At 40.1% G+C, this 17,204-nt stretch overlaps 1 protein-coding gene across 2 annotated transcripts in view; it reads right to left on the minus strand.

Annotated features, from left to right (window-relative positions):
* LOC110562495 (short-chain dehydrogenase/reductase family 16C member 6) overlaps window positions 1–16,782 on the minus strand; it is a 31,974-nt gene extending 15,192 nt beyond the window's left edge. The window contains exons 1-5 of one of the 2 annotated variants that reach the window (XM_060384615.1): window positions 16,685–16,782; window positions 14,034–14,380; window positions 7,361–7,492; window positions 1,348–1,447; window positions 800–944 (exon numbers count right to left, since the gene is read on the minus strand). In XM_060384615.1, coding sequence (XP_060240598.1) covers window positions 800–944; window positions 1,348–1,447; window positions 7,361–7,492; window positions 14,034–14,354 — 698 coding nt within the window. In that variant the 5' untranslated portion in view covers window positions 14,355–14,380; window positions 16,685–16,782. Of the gene's footprint in view, window positions 1–799; window positions 945–1,347; window positions 1,448–7,360; window positions 7,493–14,033; window positions 14,381–14,828; window positions 14,952–16,684 lie in introns of those variants that run through there. The other variant, XM_060384614.1, reaches the window with a different exon arrangement.
* Window positions 16,783–17,204: the final 422 nt, after the last annotated feature.

Consider the following 17,204-nt stretch of genomic DNA (forward strand, 5'->3'; position numbering starts at 1 on the left):
TCACCATTCAGAGCTGCTGAAAGCATGTTTTAATAAGGACTCCCCGCTGCCAGCATGTGGAGAACAGCTCGTCTGTCCTGGGGGCTGAGGAAAGGTGGGAAAAGTCACTTATTTGCCATGCTCACTGAAGTGGCTACCACACAGGGACGAGTGTAGTATGGGGTCTCTCATGTCACAGCCTTTCAGGATCACGATTTTCTAAAAAGTTTGGAACAGTCTTCTCAATTGCACATGTTCTTTGATCAGTCTCTAGAAATTTTTAACTTTCAGCCACTTAATAGACAAACATTTAGGTCAATGCTCCTCTCCTGTACATTGAAATAATGCTTTTTCATCTGATTTGGAGGTTCTTTTCCTTTCTTTTTTAATTTAATAGGTTCAGTGGACTCAAAATAGTCTCAGGGTCTTTTTGGTGGCCCCCTTTCTCCAGATGCAGCTGCCTCGTGTGATCGGAAACACTACAGTGCATTTCCTAACAAAGATAATAGCTGCACAGTCTTTATACTAAGCTCACTATAGTCCATTGCATCCTGTTCAAAAGTCCTTGGGCTTAATTAACATCCTAGTTCAATTATTCAAGGTAAATGTTATCTTCAGATAAAAATCACTTTGCAACATTTCCTGTATATATTAACAAACCGTACAAGGTATTTTATATTTGGGGATATCTATGTTTTAACATTGTATATAGGAAACAAATTATTTTCTCAACTGAACATGTTATTTTAATTGCTAACTTCTGTTATATCTTACTATTGTGATTAATATAAGAGTAAAGATTGCTGAAAGAGTCACTTACTTGGTTGTACAGCCTTCAAACATTCCAGTTTTGATGAAATAGGGGCAAACAATGGTGCTTTTAACTTTAGTTTTCTTTATCATAGTTAATTCAAGGAAGAGAGATTCGGCAAAGCCAAAGGCTGCAAATTTGCTTGAAGAATAATCTGAAATAAAGTGAGGAACACGAGTGATATAGCTTGGAAAATTCTTATAATTAGTTAAAAATAAATCTCCCTTTTTTTTTTTCTGGTTTGTCCTTGAGAACAGAGTAGCTCTACCAAGTATGGTCAATAAAATCGCAGAGATCTTCTCAATTTCTCTTAATGCAAGAATTCCAATGAACCAACAGGCACACACACATACTCACTCACACACACACTATTTTGTGTGTCTTTTAAAAAGAGAATACATTTCTTAGTCTGCCATTGTGAGGAGTGATATGGGAGCTGATGTTCCTGGCATTACGACTGAGGTTGGATGTTCTGAGATTTCCCTTTGGCATTCTGCATTCTGGAAGGGCCCTATTTCTTGGGGAAAGAAGGATTTATGGTTAATGGAAATACTCACCTGATAGTCCATTAATACCGACTAACCCTGCCATGCTTGAAATACAGACCAGGTGACCGTGGTTAGCTTTAATCATGGCAGGAAGGAAGGCCTTACAAGTCTGGGAGATAGAAAAACATTGTGTCATTAATTGATTAATTACTCTCATTATTCTGTAATCATTTGATGAACTTATTGATCAAGTTAATGAATTTCTGTTTAATACTCATGCCATGTTAAATTCTAAGGCATACAGCACAAAAGTAGGAAGTATACAGCCATTTAGAGTTTATTATGTGCTCAGGTAACAGAAACTGTATGTTTTCTTTGTCCTCTGAAATAAAATTTAATAATTTAACCAAACCTTTTTATACTCATTGATTTTTCTGTAAATTGTAGCAGTTTTCAAAGCACTCTGTGTTCTCTACATAATTTGACAATTTGCATTAAAATCAATCACGCTTACACTCCAGACTTTACTATTAACATTATTTACCCTCACTTTCAGGAATTAGCCGAAATGGGAAAAGTTGCTAGAGGAAGATTAATTAGTGCAAGCTCTGTATCTCTTGGTAAGAAGGGCGCTTTGAAATTATCCACCATGACTAACATATTTAGTATGTTTTGGTAAACTTTATTCACTTATCTTTATGCAATGTCCTTCCCTCACTCCTGTTCCTCACATATTCTCTCAGGGAAGTTTCACATTATTTATCAAACCTCAATAATAGGCTTTCTTTCTATAAACCTTGTTCATAAGCAATTTGTAAAAATTGTGGAAATAAGGCAGAGATAATGGCATGGCTTGCAGCATACCAGAATATTTTCTTTAAAAAGATCTAAACACTTATTTATTTATTTATTTTTCTACTATTTATTTATTTGTGTGTGTGTGTGCACCTCCACACATGCCCCCTTTGATTTCTCTTGCTATGATAAATACATGACTAAAAACAGCTTGGAGGTGTATTTCCTTTTATAGCCTAGAGACCATCACAAAGGGATGCAAGGGCAGGGATTCCAGGCAGGAACTCGGGGGCAAAAACCGATGCAGAGGCCACGAACGAATGTTGCTTCCTAGCTTGCTTCCCACAGCTCACTCAGCTTGCTTTATTATAGAACCAGGACCACGAATCTAGGTGTGGTACTGGTTGTCCACAGTGGGCTGGGCCCCTTCACATCAGTCATTAATCACAGAAATGATTCATAGACTCGTCCACAGGCCAATCTGTTGGAGGCATTGGCCTCAGTTCAAGTTTCCTCTTCCCAGATACGTCAAGTTGGCAAAAAATAACCAACACAATGAGTGTATGGACGTATATCACATGCATGAAGATGCCCAAAGAGGACAGAAGCGGGTTTGGAATCCTATGGACTAGGACACCTGATGTGAGTGCTGGGAACTGAACCAGATCTTCAGCAGGAGAAGCAAGTGCTCTTAAGCGCCGAGCCATCCCTCTAGCCCACTAGAACATCTTTCAATAAGCTCTCCTCAGGAACAACCCCCAGTAAAAGTCCAGGGATCTGATTTCTGCACTCCCTTCCTCATCACTGTGTAAGTCCAAGTTTCTCATGTCCCCATGTCATCAGCTCTGCCATTCAGCAGGCTCAGTCATCCACGAGTCCAGTAAAGCCCTGGTATCATCTGTCCTATCATTCACCACTGTTTCTAGGAGGTGTATGAATTTTAAACAATGTCATATTTCACATTAGAGTTTTTGAGAGGCTGCATAGATATGCTCACTGAACAGAGAGAGAGCACTTAACCAAAACAGGCACCTTAGCTTCATTTTGTTTCACTAACCTTGTTCTGTGGCTGCTAAATTAATGCCCAAGTGTCTGCTTGGTTGATGACTGTTGTGTTCTTTTGTCATTTCATATTCATGTACAGTGTCGATTAAAGGATCATTCCTGTCGTTACAACATTTTTCTCTTTGAATAATAAAATCTTGTCATGAATGTATGCTGGTTGGTAATGGCAGGAACTAGTTATTATCTTTCAGCTCAAAAGCTTAAGGTTCTAATTGAATCCTACAGGTATCTTTCATGTGACCATCCGTTAGACCTTGTGTCAGTGCATGGCCTAAAAGCCTAGACAGAGGTCCCACTGAGATACCCATTTTCTCTCGGAGAGCGTTTGAAATTTCTAAGAAAGGGAAGTAAATAAAAGAGTTAAAAGTGTGGGTCAGTGCCATTTTGATATGGAACCACATGCATAGAAAGCTTCTGGGTGTGAAGTAGGGAAGGCTGATGTCTGCCAAATGGTCAAACACTGGTGTAACAAAATGTCCAGGGGGATCTGCAAGCCACTCACCATGATCCAACTGTTTCAGAGATTTATTTTGTCGTGGGGTTAGACTTGCTGCTAATTTTCTATGTTTTCAATTAAAGATAAAAATGGTTGGGTGTTTACAGAAGCCTTCGTTTTTTTTTTTTTTTTTTATCCAGAGAGGAATGCATTTCAAGACCCCTGTTAATGCTGAAGGCTTAGTGAATGTTAAAACATATATGTTGAATATATTTTACTATGCATATCTACATGCTTATGATAAAATGTAACTTATAAATTAAGCAAGTGGACAAACAACAGTGACTCATAATAAGCTAAAACAATTCTAACAATAGATTGTGGCAAAGTTATATTAATGTGACCTCTCTTTGTTCAAATATCTTATTGTATTATGAATATTAGCAATTTTAACATATGATTTTTCTCCTTTACTAAAGGAAATACCTTGTCTTCTCTTTGGCATATAAAATTTGACAATATCATTGACCTTGCACTTTGAGGGCAATATTGAGTAAAATAAGAGTTCTTTGAGCATTAGCTTAGTGGCACCACACAGTTGACTTTGAGAGGGTCACCCAATGATTGATGGGTGGGAGGCATGTGTTATAGATACACTGACAAAGAAATGACTCATTGGGTTGGAATTATAAGTGTAAGAATTCATGGTGCCAACCAGAAATAGCATATAATTTGAAACTCAAGAATTCTTATGTCTGGAAGTTTCCATGTAATATATTCAAACTGTGGTTGAGCAAGGTTATGGAAACTGAAAAAACAAACCTGAAATAAGAAGGAACTACCATGGGAGAGTCTGTCTGGGACTGTACCCATACTGTACTGATGGAGGCTTCTTAAAGAATGTTTTGAAGATGAATTGATCATATAAATAAATAACTTACACTCTTTAAATGGGTATTATTAAAGAGAAGAAAAGGAGTATAGAGAAGTGTTCATTTAGCAATCATTTATTAAGAATGTTTTTATCCAGGCAAGGTGACTCATGCCTTTATTTCCAACACTTGAGGCAGAGGCAGAGGCAGAGGCAGAGGCAGAGGCAGAGGCAGAGGCAGAGGCAGAGGCAGAGGCAGAGGCAGAGGCAGAGGCAGAGGCAGAGGCAGAGGCAGAGGCAGAGGCAGAGGCAGAGGCAGAGGCAGAGGCAGAGGCAGAGGCAGAGGCAGAGGCAGAGGCAGAGGCAGAGGCAGAGGCAGAGGCAGAGGCAGAGGCAGAGGCAGAGGCAGAGAGGCAGAGGCAGGCAGATCTCTGTGAGTTCGAAGCCTGCTTGTTCTACACAAAGAATTCCAGGACACTCAGTGCTACACGGAAAAACCCTGTTTCAAAAACAAAAAACAAAAACAAAAACAAAAAAAGCAAATAAACAACAACAAAAAAGAAAGAGAATGATGTTTTAACTTTGTGATGCATTTTTTTTTTGGTGTGTACTTGCATATGTGTGTGGAGTATATGTGTGTTTATATGCATGGCAGTGTGTGTGTATGTGTGTGTGTGTGTGTGTGTGTGTGTATGCGTAGAGCAGAATGTTGATCTTAGGTGTCTCTTGAGTTTGTTCTCTGCCATACGTATTGAGGTAGAGTCTCTCATTTGAACTCAGAACTCACCAATTTGACGTGTCTGGCTAGGTAGATTACTGTTGGGTCCTCCTGACTCTGCCCCTCATGTGCTAGGATTATAGGCTGGTTACCAAGCTTGCTTGAAATTTATGTGGGTTCTAGGGGGGGTTGGAACTCTGGTTTTCATACTTGTAAACCAAGCACTTTTACCCACTGAGCCAGCTTCTTAGACCATGAAGTATTTTTATTAACAGAGAAATTACTAAGGGATTACATTGCATAGAGGTTATTAGCTATAATAAAATAAATGTGCAAACAAATTATAATTGTTCTATAAACAGCTATATATCTTTTTCTTAATTTTTTACATGAGGGTTGTTAAAGAATAATCAAATTCACTTTATTTCATTTTATTGCATTTATCTCAGGCTTTTTTTTTTTCTGGGAAAAGCCTACTGAATGATCTTCCTAAGTGTTTTCATACTAGTTTAAAAAAAAAAGAGGGTATTGGGGTGACTTCTAGGTCTGTAAAGTGATCGATTAGAAGTATATGGATCCTTGTTTCATCTATCAACATATTTACCATCACCTAAGAAATAAAGCTTAGGATGAGATGATACAGGGAAGGAAACAACAGCCAAAGCATGGGGGCACTGTGCTTGTTTTTCTATTCGGATTAACGGAAATAAATCTGTGGGCTCCAGTGTGACATCACACCACTTCCTGGTGACCAAGGAAGAAGACTCAGCATGAAGATTAGAAAGACTGCAAAACTTTTGAGTGGCATAAGTAGGAATTAGGAGACCTGAAACAAATCTATTCCAAGGTCTCCCAGAGACAAAAATGGTTGAGTCTCTGCTACTCCTTGCCAGTTTCTGTGTATTCATGGCCCTGGCTAAAGTCACTTTAACATCCTGCACCCTGTATGCACCAACAGTTACTGGTAATTATTTTCTATCACAGCAAGTGTAGCCCCTGCTGGTGGAAAAACTTTGGTAATCTCATCTTCCCCTAGTCTCTTACCCACTCTGTGAAGTGGCACTGTCTAAGGCATTAGCCTCTAGGCATTTGTTGCTAACTAAATGTACATTATTTGTTATAAATTATATATTATTATTAAAGATGCACACGGTATATACTCACTCATATAGACATATAATATAGGATAAACCTGCTAAAATCTGTACATCTAAAGAAACTAATCAAGAGGGAGGACTCTGACTAAAATGCTCAATCCCCATCCTGAAAGGCAAAGAGGATTGACATCAGAAGAAGAAGAAAACAGGAAACAAGTTAGGAACCTACCACAGAGGGCCTCTAAAAGGCTCTCCCCTGCAGACTATCAAAGTAGATGCTGAGACTTATGGCCAACTGTTGGGCAGAGTGCATGGAATCTTATGAAAGAAGAGGGAAATAGTAAGATCTGGAGAGGACAGGAACTCCACAAGGAGAGCAACAGAACCAAAAAATTTGAACACAGGGAACTTCCCAGAGACTCATACTCCAACCAATACCATGCATGGAGATAACCTAGAACTCCTGCACAGATGTAGCCCATGACAGTTCAGTGTCCATGTGGGTTCCATAGTAATGGGAAGAGGGACTACCTCTGACATAAACTGATTGGCCTGCTCTTTGATCAACTCCCCCTGAAGGGGAAGCAGTCTTACCAGGCCACAGAAGATGACAATGCAGCCACTCCTGATGTGTTTTGATAGACTAAGATTAGAAGGAAGGAGAGGGGGACCTCCCCTATCAGTGGACTTGGGGAGGGGCAAGCATGAAGAAGAGGGAGGGAAGATGGGATTAGGAGGGGAGAAGGGAGGGGTTTATGGGGGGATACAAAGTGAATAAAGTGTAATTAATAAAAGTTAAAAAAGAGCATAAAACTAAGAGTTCAGCTCTTTATTTCCATCAGTCATGTTTCAAGTGGTTACCGTATTAGGAAGCAGATAGAGAACATTTTCACTGTCAAAGGCAGTTAGAGATGTCCCTGAAAATTTGGGAAAAACTAATCTAGTCCAGGTGTCGAGGAGAGCCTGGTGAGGGTGAGACTTCCAGCAGCTTTGGATAGAAAATAGTCAAATGCAGTATTTGTTGACAAATGATGGAACATTAGCTTCTAGAAATGCGTAGAATTCTTACACCCACTAATAAAAACAAAAGAAAGACTTACCCAGAAGTGAGACATGACATTGACAAGAAATGATTTTTCCACCATGTGATCTGGAATCTCAAGGAAGGGCTTCCCTGTTACAATACCTGCATTATTAATGAGAATTGTGACATCACCGACTTCTTCTCTAACCTGGCCAGAAGTGAGAGAAACATGACATTGATTGAGGTATTGAAAATTTGACATTAACTTTCCTAAGTCACGATTTCTGCTGTTTTATTCAAGTGCGGTTGTGGAAAGCACAGTCATGACAGATAAAGGTAGTTCTGAGATTAAATTGCTTAGTCACATTGTAGCTCTATTTGCTTTCATAAGTAGAGTCTAAGATGGTCCCACTGCTATGAAGTCACTTAAGCAATGTGCCTTTAGAACACACCTCCACCGTTCAATCATACGTGACTATTACTTCCTTAAAACTCCTTAGTTTGCTCTTGTCTTTCATAAAGATTTTCATCTATTTAAAAGTAATCCTATGATCAGTTATGCTTTTTGCAAAGAACACTTCAATTTGGAAATTTTGCTTAAAGAATGTGACTTCCTCTGGAAGGGCCCAGGAGCAGCTTATATGATTTTGAGAGTCTCTTGGATTTCTTTGATGAATAACTTGAAATGAGGCTTTTGTTAGGTACTCTGTGGCTCTTGTTGGAGCATTGTCAGCCTACATGAATTAACTTCATTTAAACTACCTATGTCTATGTACACTTATATGCATTATTTGTAATATTAGGTAAATAAAGATAATATGATTTTTAAGGCCTTTTAAAACATCCTTACTGTTATTTTTTTCACTTCTTTCATCCCTCTCCTTCTGTATTCATCTTCCACCCTTCCACCCAATTTCAGTCAGCCCCCATTTTTACCATTTCCTTCTTTGTATCGCTTGTATTTTCTTGGTGAAGACACAATGCACTCTGGACACTGGACCTGGAGAATATTAGCCATATCTGCCTTAAAAAACCCCTGCAAGCTCCCCTCCCTGAAGGGGGTACAGGAAGGTGCTTTGAAAGCTGCCAACAGAGGGAACAGCCAATTGTAGACAGTACCCAGTATACCTATGGACCACTACGATGACCAGCAGGGAAAAATATTCCTAAGGGAGCAATAATGTCACTGATATCTTGTCACTAACCAAAAACTGTCTAATTGGACTTAAGGCCCACTTAACAAAAAGAAAAATCATTCCTGGCACTAGAAACCTAGGTAATTTCCAGGGGCCTCCGAGGAGAATCCACAACCTCCCCTTTACCAAGTTTGTGCAATACCTAATGATATTCTAAACACTTGTCCTTATACTTGTAGTTCTCATCGCTCATGAAAGAATCTCTTTTTTTTTTCAACATATGGAGACCGTTACAAAAACAAAACAAAAACCAAACAGACCCATAACTGGTCAAAAAGCAGGGAACTACTAATTGTGGGATGCTCAGCTCCAACTGGTATCTAACAGTGAAGCTGTTACACCTCAGGCTCAGGAAACATCGAGGAAGAGGAAAAGATCTTAAGAGCCAAAGGAGCAGAAAATTTGAGGTGAGGTAATGTCTCCTACACATAACATGGCAGCTACACCCAGGATATTTCTCCGCAATATGGCAGCCTACATAAGACCTGAGCAATGGCAACACCAATTGACGTGTTAAGAGGGAAGGAGGATATCTCATGAGCCACACCTTTAAACAAAAACCTATAGACAACCAAGGAATGCTGAGAGAGGGAGAAATAGTATTCCCCAGGAAATAGGCCCCTGATTGGTTATCATGTGTGCATGTGTGTGTGTGTGTGTGTGTGTGTGTGTGTGTACATAAAATACTGAAAGAGAAAGAGGCCATGTATTTGAAACGAAGTAAGTAAATGGGGGAACATAGCAGAGGCTTGAGAAAGGAAAGGGAAAGAAAATAATATGATTAAATTTTAATTTCAACAAAGAAAATAAAAGAAAGAAAAACCCACAAACAGCAAAAACTCTTGCTGTGTTTATAAACATATGTGACAGTACAAAAATATAATTGGATGAATTTTAGTAAATTCATATACCCACATAATAAAGAATAAAACACAGATGTAATCTCTACTTCAAAGAAAAGAAAACACATTTCCAAGATTTCAAAATTTTATCTCCCTTCTTGCTTGCCATATTTTAGATCTGGAAAGTTCTCCTAAGGCTTGGTATTCAGTTTGGTGCTCTTGGGACATCGTAGGAACGTTGAGAAGTGGGATCTATTGGGAAATTTCAGTCATTGGAAGAATTTTTTTAAAAAAAATTATTGGTTTTTTTATTAATTACAGTTTAATCACTTTATATCCCAGCTGTAGCCCACTCCCTCATTCTCTCCCAATCCCACCCACCCTCCCTCTTCTCCTCCCATGCCCCTTCCCCAGTCCACCGTTAGGGGAGGTCCTCCTTCCCTTCCATCTGACCCTAGCCTATCAGGTCTCATCAGGACTGGCTGCATTGTCTTCCTCTGTGGCCTGGTAAGGCTGCTCCCCCCTCAAGGGGAGGTGATCAAAGAGCTAGCCACTGAGTTCATGTCAGAGACAGTTCCTGTTCCTCTTAGTAGGGAACCCACTTGGAGACTGAGCTGCCATGGGCTACATCTGTGCAGGGGTTCTAGGTTACCTTCATGCATGGTCCTTGGTTGAGTATCAGTCTCAGAAAAGACCCCTGTGCCCAGATTTTTTGGTTCTGTTGCTCTCCTTGTGGAGCTCCTTTCTTATAATCTAAATGTTATCTTCCACTAAGGTTTTTATAAGCTCCACAGCTATTCTCTCTCACCCTCCACGTGGCCTACTGCACTAGCTTGTATGACCCACGGAACATCATGAGCCTGTTTGGAGCAAGGCATACTTCAGGAAACACTAAGCAAATTGTGTCTCTTTCCTACCGTGTTGCCTCAGATTGTATCTTTGTAGGTCACAGTGATAAAGCTGATGCTGCCCCAGAGCAAGAAATAGGTTAAGTAATTACCTGAAATTTTCATGTATGTATGTATGTATGTATGTATGTATGTATGAATGCTGAATCAAATCTCTTGGCAGATACGACTGCTTTTTCTTTTCTCCAGACAAAGTACATTGTCTATCCTGACTTTTATAATTCCTGTTTCATGCTATATGTGGAACCTACCAGTTAGTGGAGATTCTTTGGATATATATCAAACTGCTTTATATATATCTCTGTTTCTCTCTCACTCTCCCTCTGCTGTTGATAGAGGTAAGTGGGGTGAGTTAGTAAAGGGAGCGCTAGTGATGCTGAGTTGGTGTTGGGATTAGATATCTCTGCCATGGAGGAAGGTAAGTTTAAGGAAAACCTCCACGAAAAACTAACTGGTAAAGGACATCTTACTGGATTAGTGAGACAATAAGCATAAACAAGGGTTCAATCTTAGGGCAGTGAGGGAGGCCTGGCCAAAAATGGGGAGAAGGAGGTTCAGTCTTTCATATAAAACATCTCAACATCTTAGTGAATGGATGGTCACCGATATCACTCCAAGAGAAAGTCCTGCATCTGAGAGGGTCATTGCAGCAGGAGGAGTATTATCTAGATCACGGGGTTTAATTTTCACTGTACTCAGAGAAGATATGTAAGGGAGGCATTGTTCTAGCTGGTGGATGAGGAAATAGGCTATGGGATAGTAAGAACCTGCCAAAAGACTCACTGGTTCTGAGAGGATCATGACTCACATCAGATCTCTGGAGGCACATATAACACTTGCTTTTACATAAACTGATTCTTTCTAATCTTCAAGATTATAGATAAAATCTGTACACCTAAAGAAGCTAATCAAGAAGGAGGACCCTGGGTAAGATGATCAATCCTCACCCAGAAAGACAAATGGGATGGACATTGGAAGAAGGAGAAAACAGGGAACAGGACAGGAGCCTACCATAGAGGGACCCTGAAAGACTCTACCCAGCAGTGTATCAAAGCAGATGCTGGGACTCATAACCAAGCTTTGGGAAGAGTTCAGGGAATCTTATGAAAGAAGGGAGAGATAGTAAGACCTGGAGAGGACAGGAGCGCCACAAGGAGAGCAACAGAGCTAAAAAATCTGGCTGCAGGGGTCTTTTCTGAGACTGATATTCCAACCAAGGACCATGCATGGAGATAACCTAGAATCCCTGCTCAGATGTAGCCCATGACAACTCAGTATCCAAGTAAATTCCCTAGTAAAGGGAAGAGGGACTGTCCCTGACATGAACTCAGTGGCTGGCTCTTTGATCACTTCCCCCTGAGGAGGGAGCAGCCTTGCCAGGCCACAGAGGAAGATAGTGCAGCAAGTCCTGATGAGACCTGATAAGCTAGGGTCAGATGGAATGGAAGGAGGACCTCCCCTATCAGTGGAGGGAGGGTGGGATTGGGAGAAAATGAGGGAGGGGGCTACAGCCAGGATACAAAATGAATAAACTGTAATTAATATAAAAAAAGATTATAGTTTTGGCTTGCCTCAAACTCACAATTTTCCTGGTTTAACCTTCCCAGAGCTAGGATGACAGTCATGTGTCACTGTGTTTGACTGTATATGTTGATTTTGCATGCTGAAATTGAACATTCTTTCTTCCTTTGCTTGTGGAAAGCTAATTACTGTGCCCTTTGCAATTATGCCATGCTAACTGGATTTCCACTCATTTCAAGGGTAAGGATGGCTTCCATTTGTTCAAGTCTTACAGGTAAAGTATTTGGGTTTCCCAGCACTTAATAACTAACTACAATTAAAGCCAAAACTGAGATAGACTGGTAAACTTAACAAAATGTTACTGATAAGATAGTCGCAAAGAAGAAATATTTCATATATATATATTCCAATGGCAAATATTTCTAAATTTTTAGGATTATTTTCTACTGGCCTCCAGGAAAATGCTTTGCAGGGGGACAGGGGTGGTGCAGGGCGTGATGATACTTTCCAGCCTGGGGAAAGGTTGGGCGATGTTCTCATTGCTCACAGCTCACTTATGATGCTCTTGTGCCAGGGACTCTAGGGCCACTTTATGTCCATTAGTTTTCTGGTACATGACACAGTTCCTTCAGCTTTCCCTGCCTCTGTTTCAACATGGACAAAGTAGCAAAATGATAGTTCCTTGTTTCATTGTGAAGTTTATATTTGATCAGAGACAGAGGCAAAGGCCTTTCCAGGCACCCTGAACTCACTTGGGCCTGGTTTTGGAGACAGGAGCCCTTATGAAACAGATTACATTAAGTTCACCCTGAATGCATTCTTCTAGGAGCTCTTCCTGCCATATTTTTTTTCCTTTTTGCAAAATGAGGATGCACTTTGATTTCTCCTGTTCTGTACCAAAATTGAACCAGGAGCTTCTCACATTGTTATTAGCTATCTGTGAGTTCCAAAAAATGCAAATTCTGTGGGTCCCCAAAGAAAGAAAGAGAAGAAGGTAAAGAGGTATGGAGATAGGGGTTCAGATAGTGTCATGGTGTAGTAACTTAATAATTAATTTTGAATAAATAAAAAAGTGTAATCTCATCAGTAGAAATCGGATTACAAAGAAATCTCTTGGAGATTTTGTGGTCATACTCTGTGTACCTCCTGACTCTCAGCTACCCGGCTATGACCCTGTCTCTTGCCAGTTCAGAGCTCCATGGCTGCTTCTTCTGCTTAATAGGAAAGGTGGTAGCAAAATACACTTCAGAAGGCCAAGGTGTGTTGTAAACTGAGTTAGGAAGTGCACACAAATTGCTTAAAATAGTAACAAGATTAAGATAACATAGTTGCTAGTTTTATTTATTGTTTTGTTTTTGCTTGTTCAAATATTTTGAATCAGCTTCGTGGCTCCGACTCAAGGCTGGTGCATGATTAATACTGCGTGACCAGCTGCTTCCCTTAATGGAATTGCCGCAGTCTAGGCTACTAACGTGTCTATTTCAGTCAAGTCATTGATCAGGAAACCAAGATGTCTCTACGCCATAGAGCCCTTTGAAATCACCCAGATTTTCCAGTTGCTAAATAGCTTGCCTGCTCTCTTCTGTGGAGAGAACCTCAAGGTGTCTGCCTTCGGTTTCCATTCCCCTCGTGCCACACTGATATTTTCATTGGTGGTCTCCTATGTGCTGTGTCTGCCAAGGGGGCTCTGGACAACTCGAACATCCCACGCGCAGTTAGAGCCACCACTAGGTGAAGTGTGGCAAGAAGTTTTGCACACGGAGGGATGTTTCCCCGTATACTTCATATACTGTGTTCAAAAAACACAATACGGCAATAGGCTTGCCAAAAGATGGGGTGGGATTTCAGTGCCATCAAAGTCATGAAACAAAAGGGAGTTAAAACAGCACATGATCTTACCAACCAGCAGCTTTTCATTTCACAGATGTGGAGACGGGGGTGGTGTTGAAAGGCAAAAGTTGCACAACGAAATCAGGAGACATGGGGCTAGGCAGAGTGTCTACCAATCACTGAGCAGAGATGCCAGGCAGGACCGGGCTCTGAAGTGAGTGAGTCACGAAGCAAAGCAGTCAGACTGCACTGGGCTCTGAAGCCAGAACTAGCCCTACTCCTACTCCTGTTTTAGGCTATGGAGTCATACTTAAGACCAACAGAATTAAACTATAAGTACATAGCAGTCTCTGGGAGAACTTATATCAAAACCACTCCCCCATCGTCTTAGTAAAAGTGCAGGTTAGAAGCAATTCTCTCAGAAGCAAAGGAGAGAGCAGCAATGAGCTCACCTTGTCAGCAACCCTGTAGACCTCTCTCCTGTCGCTGCAGTCACATTTATAAGCATAGACTTTCACGTCACCTTTTTCCTTGGCCAGTCTACATGTTTCCAGATTGCCTTCTTGATTAATATCCCAGAGAACTAAATTGGCCCCATGGCTGGCGAAATGTATGGCCAGTAACCTTCCAAGTCCACTCCCAGCTCCTGTTATAAGTACAGTCTCTCCGGAAACGTTCTTTTTTCCTTTAGGGATTATCTTGAAGACTAAAGATTCTAAAAAGTAGTATAGAAACTTTCCAAAAAAGATGGCTGTGTCTGCCACTGCATTCATGTTGATTGATTGAAGAAAGCAATGTCCTATAAGGGGAAAAGTAGCTGGTAAGTCCATTTCATTGTAACAGCTGCTATACAGCGTAACATCCGTCAGTGCAAGGGTTTTACACTTGAGACATTATTTTCAAATTATACGCCTTAGTAGAAACTGTCAAAACTGCTGAGTTGTAAATTATATAAAATAATTATGAGAACATTTTATGTTAACAAGAAGTATCTTAATTTATAGGACACTTTTCCCCCCAGATAATCTGATTGATGGGTTGGCCATCGATGATCAGAATAACCTTGTAGGTAAAGACATAAAATCTCTCTGCCTTGACTCACTCAGCCTTACATGGTAAGTCAGCTAAGACTTTGGACACGTGGTCCAGTCATTTTTTTTTCCTACTAAATTGTTTTAGTTTGTTTTCTATTGCTGTGATAAATACCATGAGCAAAAGTAATTTAGAGAAGAATGGAATTTATTTACCTTTCTGGTTACAGTCTGTCGTGAAGGGAGGTCAGGGCAGGAATTAAAGGCAGGAACTTGAGGCAGAAACTGAAGCAGAGACCACAGGGGAATGTTGTCTATCGGCCTGCTCATCCAGTTTTCTAACACGATCCTAACCTCCTGCCTGGGGGTGGTACCACGTAGAGTGAGCTGAGCCCTCCCACATCAACCACTAATCCCGACCTCTCAGACTTGCCTGTGGGCCGATGTGGCAGAGGCATTTTTTTTCAACTGAGATTCAGTTTTCCCAGATGATACTATTGGCTTGTGCCAAGTTGACCAAACCAAACCAAACCAAACCAAACCAAACCAAACCAAACCAAACCAAACCAAACCAAACAATCAACCAAACAAAAACTAAGCAGCACATAAATAAACACTTTTAGTGATCTATCAGAAATACACTTTCACTTGGCAGCTGTTTAATAATAATAATATAGAAATAATATTATACTAGAAATAAAGCCTCTATCTTTTTTAATGTATTTTTTTATTTATTACAATTTATTCACTTTGTATCCCAGCTATAGCCCCCACCCTGGTCCCCTCCCAACCCCACCCTCAATCCCTTATCTCTTCCCATGCCCCTTCTCCAGTCCACTGCTAGTAGAGGACCTCTTCCTCTTCCCTCTGACCCTAGCCTATAAGATCTCATCGGGTCTGCCTTTCATAGTCTTCCTCTGTGGCCTGGTCAAAGTCTCTATCTTTTTACCTGATTTACATAATAATTTTTGAGAGGTACAAGCTCAGTGTGGTATTGCTATTTTATACTGACACAGTGAATATCAAGTAGTTTCATTGGGCAATCATATAGCTGGCTAGTCAAAAGCAGAAGTCTCCCTAACTGTCATCCAACTCTTTACAACTAGAATAGGTTGTTCTTGGAACTAATGGGTCCTTTACCCAGAGCTGCATTAAAAAAAGAGAGATGATTTTATATTTGGTCACATTTTTTGGATTTTTGATAATTTTCTTCTCTTATACTTTAATAATCTCACACCACCATCATACAGAACCATTAGATACAGAAACATATAAATCTGTATTTGACCCAGAGCACCTCAGCAGAACACCCATTATAATAAAGGTGATAAAAATGCTATTGCATGGTTGTTATTAATGCTACAAAAATTCACATACTAGGCAAATCCCAAGTACTCAGCAGAAACAAAGTCATTAAAGTTTTGCAAGAGACGCCCATCTTACTAATGAAACTGCAGTCACAGAGAGGCCAAGCTAACCCCAGTTAGTAACAGTGGATACAGAAGTTAACTTCACATCAGGATTTCAGTGTCTGTGTTCTTAAATTCTAAGAGATAGTGCACGCCTTCTCATCTTCTGCAAAGATGAGAACTGAATCTGATAAAAAGACTCAAGACTTTTAATTTGAAACTAGTCAAAAATTGACTTTGAGGTGTTAAACTGAGGCTGCCAAAAGATATCATAGGGTGTGGTCATCTTGCTGTTAGCCCTATTTTTCCAGCAAATTCCACTGAGAGAAGATAGAGAAAAATTCTATCCCCAAATCACCATTGTATGGAAGAAAGAAAAGGAAGGAAGTTAGGTTCAAATAATCAAGTGTTGAGTTTCAAAGATGCTGTGTTTCATTCTCTACCATTGAGAAAGATAGTGTAGCTCTGAGGCACGGAAGGAAAGTGAACACAAGGCTGAAGCACAGCAAAGAGCGATACATGTATTATCTTAACAAATGGCTTGGTGAATGACAGGAAGAGTGGTTCCTAGTTGCAGAATGAAGGAAAACAGTAAGCAGATTGGCTTTTAGTTTATCTAGAAGGCTTCCTTCAAGGTATAACAGATTATTTCCATTAACTTACCTGGATTTAGTAAAAGTACTAAGTCGAAGGGAGGTTATTCTAGGGATTTGCATTTATCTTGGTGTTTACAGCTAATGTTGATTGCCAGTTTCTTATTGGGAAAAAGATCAAGATATAGAAAATCCATCGTCTTCTCTGAGCTTATATAGTTCTTCCTGGGTCAAGCAGAACCCTCATATAACAGGAACTGCATGTTAGTGATGTAAGAAACCCATATCTGATCTAGTTAAAACAATTACAGGGATAATGGAGAAGAGGCACTGGGTCAAACAGTATTGGGAGAACAAGTGAGGGCTGGGATTTGCCTCTGAGTATTCTTTTCTTATACTGTTGATTCTCAAAGTATATGATTTGAAGTATGTAGGAAGGAATTCAATTTCTCTTGCTATAAAACTCATTAAACTTCAGCAGCATATTGTGCAGGATAAGGGCTTTCTATTTTTATGACGGCAGCCACCATTTAAATATCCACTGAACTGTATTTTCTACTACTGAAAGCATTCAAATTTAGAACAAAGTT

Source organism: Meriones unguiculatus, chromosome 6, assembly GCF_030254825.1.
Source record: "Meriones unguiculatus strain TT.TT164.6M chromosome 6, Bangor_MerUng_6.1, whole genome shotgun sequence".
In the NCBI taxonomy this organism is placed as follows: Eukaryota; Metazoa; Chordata; class Mammalia; order Rodentia; family Muridae; genus Meriones; species Meriones unguiculatus.